General features: G+C 41.5%; 1 protein-coding gene across 1 annotated transcript in view; it reads left to right on the top strand.

Moving 5' to 3' along the window:
* Window positions 1–6,735, top strand: part of lima1a (LIM domain and actin binding 1a) — a gene marked incomplete at its 3' end in the record, with an annotated part of 23,203 nt that extends 16,468 nt beyond the window's left edge. Inside the window, 7 exon segments of the mRNA XM_035656115.1 lie at window positions 721–787; window positions 2,977–3,071; window positions 3,732–3,797; window positions 4,699–4,750; window positions 5,081–5,145; window positions 5,240–5,373; window positions 6,210–6,735. Coding sequence (XP_035512008.1) covers window positions 721–787; window positions 2,977–3,071; window positions 3,732–3,797; window positions 4,699–4,750; window positions 5,081–5,145; window positions 5,240–5,373; window positions 6,210–6,735 — 1,005 coding nt within the window.

Here is a 6,735-nt window from a genome sequence, read left to right as displayed (position 1 = left end):
GGAAATAATCTGTTCAAAATTTATTGTTTTGCACAAACCTCCTGCAGCAGGACTGACGCAGGCGACTCACTTGTGGCTCTTTTTAGAGGCCGAATGCTAAATGTGTCGAAGCATCACAGTCGCAGTCTGACCTATTGTGTAATCGTGTGTGTGTGTCCTCAGGTTTGCAACAAGGGAGTGGTTGTTGGCTAATGTAGACTCCAGCAGACCAACAAAATAATGATAAAGCTCCTTTTTATTTTATTCTGAGGCTCTAAGAAATTAATGATCAGTTTCTTTTAGACACCCACACACCCACACCAAGATTGTCGTGTATTTTAATGGACGGCCTGAGAAACATAGAAATGATCAGTTCAGTTTGTTTTGGCTGGCAGCCGTGGACAGACGGGGTGTCTGTCTGAGGCTCCGTCTCTCTGATCTCATAAGGGGATTAAAGTGGTTTGGACTACACACATACACACATACACATCATACACAAGCAACATACACACATACACACATACATACTCTCCACGTCTTTGCACTTCCTTCGTTCTTCCTCACTTTGATCCTCCTGATCGACAGCGTTGCTTCCAGCCAGTTTGCTTTACTGGTTGAACCATGTGAGCATCAGATGGCTGTGTGTGTGTGTGTGTGCCTTCGGTCATGCAGGACACACTGACGCTGTTGTTTTGTTTTATTGCCTGTTATCTGACAGTTTTTTTGTTGGTTTTTTTGCAGGTGTCCAGAGAGCAACCCAGTAGAGGAACCAACGGTAACACTGCCAGCATGGATCAGCTACTAGGAGGTACATAGTTTCATTTTAAGTGTTTCTTGGCAATTTTATGCGTTTTTATTAGAGCTGAAAGGAAACAGAGAGAGCAACAACGTACAGTATAGCACCAATATAAATTAAGGTTATTATATTTAAGTTCGTCATTAAACCTTTAGGTCAACAGGACGCTGCAGGTTTCTGTATCTTTTGAATTTGACTATTTCAATGTACTGCGTTGCATCCAGTGAACTTTATTTATACAGACACCTTTTATACAATATGCAGCACAAAGAGCTTCATTACTGAGCTGCTACTTGCTGTTGGAATGTAACTATTTAATACCAAGAGTTCAGTTACGTACTTTGTGCAGGTTATTATCCATTATAAGGACATTCGTACTCAGCTTTAATGTTTTTGTTCACTCTCATCAACCTGGTTTCCAGCCTCGTCAGGATGCTTTCAGGGTTCCTGCAGGTTAAATTAAAGACTTTTAAAGACCATTGTGAATACAGTTTTTAACAAACGTCATTTATTGAGCAGATATGTTTCACAGACATTATATTTGTACATTCAGTGCTAATTTTCATAGTCCATAATTGTCTATGTGGCATTTAAGTTATTAGGAAACCAAATAGCAGAATAAAATGACAGATTGAAGAACTGTCTGTAAGTACGAAGGAAAATCTGTTCTGGTTCCATGTAGATTTAATTTGTAGTTGTTACAACATCAATAGAAATCTCTCCCAACAAATAACGTTAACTTCATTAATCCAATCAATATTTAAAACCTGTCAAAATGATATTTAAGACATTTTAAATTCAGATTATTTGTTTTTACCTGCTGTACACTGAACTCAACAGCAGACAGACAGCTGGTGGACAGAGTGGAACATTTAGCAGCTCGAACGCATCAGATTTATTTTTCATATTTGCTGAATTCTCTTTACATCCCGACCATTAATCAATAAATCTGATCAGGTCCTGCCTCTCTACCTCCGCACACTGTTTTATTTAAACCTAACGCAGCATTTAAGTTGAGTTTTGGTCCACTTGTTTCTGAAGTTGTGAACCTGACAGATGAACACCTTTTTAATGATTTGGTGAATTTGTTGTTGTGGAGCAACATTATCATTTATTTAGAGTTCTTTTTGTTCTCTACCGACTCCTGAGGGAAATATGTGTCTGTCTTTAGCTGCTGAAGGCTCCACTAGCTTCACCAGCTGGTCTGTCTGTCTGCTGACACAGAAGTAACAAACGGCCACTAGAGGCTCCAGCAGTGAGTCAGTAAGGCTTCATATTAAAATGCCCAACAGCAGAAATAAACATGTTTACAGCCTCTTGGTCTATGTAGCTAATCTCCTCATTGATGACGACTGTACGCAAGGTTTTTACATAACTCACCTGTTTAAATTATATTAAAGCTTAAAGTTATGTATAATAAGGGCGTGGCCGCTCTGAGTGACAGTTAAATCCGTCACAGGTTTGAGTAACGAGGCTTCAGTCACTAGGTCTTTGCCCATTTTTGGATTAGGAGTCAGGTCTGCCAAGATCAGAGCCGACCACACTGAGCCTCACAGCGGCTCTTCAGTAACCTCTGGGGGACGCCACAGAGACGATGTCCATTTTTAATTACAATCTTTGGTTTTTAGAGCTTTTTTTATTTACTGGAAACAGCAGCAAACAGTCTAGTAAGCGTCTGTGGCTTCGTCACTGATCCATGAACATGGAAATATTGATTACAGCTGCTTTGAATATATCCAATAATGGTCCCACATTCACAAAGCCTTTGCTCGAGTCACTTCATCCAGCATTGTTTCTCGGAGAAGGATCACATCCTTCCCTGAAGTGACGAGGCCGACCGCTGTAGAACTGCTGCGATCAGCAGACGGGAAGAGACAACCTCTGAGGTCAGCACATGACTGCTGACCTCACGTTCCCGTCCACAGCCTCAGTGACTAACCAACCAGCACATTGTGCACTCAGGCTGAACTGGGAACCCGGAAAGAGATAAATCCCCACTGGGAACGGTTGTCGTGATACAGAAAACAATTAATGGACTGTAAAAAAAAAAATGAATTTGTGCTGCATTTCTTAGCGACTTAAAAGTCTCAGCTGTAAATCTAAACCCGATTAACTGGACTCCTATTAGTACATCAGTACAAGCTGCTGGGTGTGAAGCTATGTGTGAGGTTTTAACATATTGTGTTGTGTTTTTGTACCAGATGGAAGTCTTGCAGAGTCCACTCCTCTCCGGGACAGGATGGCCCTCTACCAAGCTGCCATCTCCAAACAGGAAGTCCCGCCCACCTCAGTCAGTGTGAGTGCTCCTGTCAATCATCCTCCAGAACAACGTATTTTATTCACACGGTTTTAGTTGCAACACTGGTGGAAAAGATCTTCTACTTAGTTATAGTTAAAGGTGCAAGATTATAGCAGCTCTTTCACTATAAAGTTTACTTTATTGCATTATTATATATAATTACATTGTTTTTTCATTGTTCTTCTGTAGTTTTAGATCAGCCAGCGTCAGTAATCAATACACACATTGTTAAACCATTAATCAAACCAATAACTAACAGCAGACATTATCATACTTTAGTGTTTCAGTAGTGGTGACGAAACGTTAAAAAAAATGTACACAGCAGTTTGAAAAGCTCTCTGCACACAAACTTACTGTCAGCAATGACCTTCAGACAGTAGTTAAAGTATACATCTAAGAACGTTTTTAGGACTGAGGAGTGCCGCAGTAGCTGAGGTTGGAGGCTCTAAAGCTTTTCAAGGTGACGTCTTTGTTCTGTAGTCAAATCCAATCACCCAAACTAACTCTGGACCGCAGGCGGCCAAGATGCATCTCATCGCGGTGACGGCCGCGAATAACGAGGCCACGGCGGCTCAGGCAGAGAAATGATGGATGGAGGTTTTAAAGGAGCTTCTTGTGGGGTTTTTATGTTAGTGAACTCTTGTTTTTCCTCCTCAGAGTGATCAGCTGGACACTTTCTGTGGGAAGCAGAAGGAGAACGTTCCTCCGTGCACTCTGGACATGGTGAGTCTGACTTTGTGGTGCAGAACAATTTAATAAATGAAAGACTTGATGCATGCAGAGTTCTTTAACTCAACCTAACAGATTCTTGTTATTGGCTCCACAAACCTTCAGATGCTGCCCTCTGCTGTCTGAATACATTCAGCCTGTTTAACTGATTAAACTTTGAGCGGCATGTTATTGTGAACTTACAAAACTGACTAAAGGAAAAGTAATGAAGAATAAAGAAATGTCTTTTAGTTTTAGTCAATTTGGTCAAATTCATCAACACAAGTGTGAGGAAACAATGGTGCAAATCTTTGACACTGGAACATGTATATGACTGTCAGTGTGTTTGTATTGTAATACATATTATAAACTTCTGTGAAAATATAAAAATCTGGCCCCTGACCACTAGCCCCCATATTATCGTAAAAAAACCCCACCTAAAACTAATAAAAACTAAACTGAATTCAAATCAACAATTAAAAACGAAACAAATTAAAACAGATTAAAACTAATAAACTGCAGTTTTCCTGACAAAACATTTTCCAGAACAACAGATTATTTTCAGGATATTTGGTCATTTTAATACATTTCCAGATTGTCCAGGATGTGTGGGAACGCTGTAATCTAAGATATTCCTTTATTGATCCCCTGTGGGAGAAATTCAAATGTGACACAACAGCTCAGAGGAAAATGTAGTGTAAAAAGTACAATAAAGAATACAAAGTAAAAATATTCTAAAGATATAATAGAAAATATAAAGACTAAAAAATATATACACTATGTGCAGTATGCAAGTAAGAGATATGGAGTGCAAACATATTTAAACAGTGTAAACTAAACTGTACAAATTGAGATTGTGCAAGTTGTTGTTGTTGTTGTTGTTGTTGTTGTTCTTCATATCCTTCTTCTGTTACAGAGTCCAGAGTCTGAACCAAACGGCAGGAAAAGTTTTACCTCCGAGAGCAACGGTAATTTAGTTTCCACGTCTTTGTATGACTCTAGACGACAGGAATGTTCTCCTAACGAGAACCTGGCAGCTAGGGCATCATTAGAGTTGCTGTTTGGATGTTTGTAATGGAAAAAGAACATTTTAAACGCCTAAAGTAGATTAAAGTCTGAAATACAGAGGATCCGGTCTGTAAGAACAGTCTGAGTTATTCAGAAACATAGAAACTAAACTCTGTGGATGTTTGAGCGTCTACGTGTGAGTTTGTGTTATTAAAGATGGAAACGGCTCCATCTAGTGTTCAGAATTCGTCACTGCAGGTTCTCACTCCGCTCACATTGTGATCCCACAGGCTCGGCTTCTGGCACCCCTGTGTCCTCCAATCAGAGAGACTCTTCTCAGCCCAAGTCCTCCAAAGTGAGTCCTCGCAGACCCGCCTTCACACAGAAAGTACACATTCGTGTGTATTTACTGTGTGTATTTACTGTGTGAATTTACTGTGTGTGCGCAGAGCTTCCGGCTGCCTGTGAGGGAGACCTGTGTGTCCTGTCTGAAGACGGTTTATCCTCTGGAGAGGCTGGTGGCCAACCAGCACGTCTACCACAGCTCCTGCTTCCGCTGCTCACACTGCAACACCAAACTGAGGTGAGACTCCACAGGAATTTACTGAGGTTTAATTTGAATGCTTTATTTTATTATAAGAAGAACACATACATCAGCTGTGTACAAATATATAGACACATATGTAATTTTATGTTTGGTTGTGAACAGAAGTTTAAATACATATTCACAAAACTTATGTAAACAATTTTGTTAAAGCTTTAAAGTTATAGATAGATAGATCTCTCTCTATATATAGATATAGATATAGATATATCTATAGAGATAGAGGGTTCAGGACCTCCACTAGGGGCCACAAGGCCTTATACGGGTATAAGAGGGTGAACACGCAGTAGGACTGTATCTCAGTATTATTGCATCATTGCTGTGGGGAAAAAAAACTAAATGCAATTGTTGTTTTAAAGTTTAGATTATTATTCAGGATCTGAACTTTGAACAAACAACCAAAGATGTAATACAAGTCAAGAAGAAAACACTTCATTTTTAACAATCATACATGTTTAATAGGCAAAATGCAGACTGAGAACTATACAAAAAGTTCCTGAAAATATCGGCAAAACTAATCAATGATCAATATTCACAGGAAATAATCTGCTCGAAATTCATCCAAATGACCATAACATCGCTCTGTTGAGCCGCTTTAAATCATTAATAGCCCAAAATTTAAAGACAAATATTTAAACCCCATCAGTGAAACATGGAGCACATCCAGATGTTGTCACCAATCATCAATCGTTAAAACAAGATCACATCATCAATATTCTCTAGTACACTGATCATCAGTTCACTCAATGTAATATCATTTCCCCTCTGTAGCCTTTATAATAACCTCTCCTCTGTCTGTGTTGCCTTCTGGGTAGTTTGGTGAACTACGCCTCCCTTCACAACAACGTCTACTGCAAGCCGCACTTCTGCCAACTCTTCAAGGCCAAAGGAAACTACGACGAGGGCTTCGGCCACCGGCCCCACAAAGAGCTGTGGGAGGGCAAAGGGGACAGCTGCGGTGAGACCTCGCCGCAGTCCAACACTCAGACCAGGCCGAAGATCCAGAGCCCGGTCTCAGACCTGGACAGCCCCAGCGTGGAGGACTCCCCGCTGGCCAAGGTCAACGTGCTGACCGCCACTATGGAGGCTCTGGGTCAGGGATCGGCAGAGAAGTCCGACAGACCCACTGAGACCCGCAGGCTGAAGATCTCCTGGCCGCCACGAACGGAGCTGGAGGACGGGACCGGCCTCAGTGGCGCCACAACAACCCCAGACGGGGGCTCTGCCAGCAAGCCCGTCCGACCCAAGTGGCCCCCAGAGGAGGACTCCCCTTCCTCGGCCCCCGAACAGGCCAGAGAGACGCCCTGCCTGCGCCGGAGCTCCTCCCTGAAGGAGCGCAGC

This window comes from Morone saxatilis, unplaced genomic scaffold (genome assembly GCF_004916995.1).
Source record: "Morone saxatilis isolate NCDOM2014 unplaced genomic scaffold, NCSU_SB_2.0 Contig15, whole genome shotgun sequence".
NCBI lineage: Eukaryota > Metazoa > Chordata > Actinopteri > Moronidae > Morone > Morone saxatilis.
This window is presented reverse-complemented; position numbering and strand designations above follow the sequence as displayed.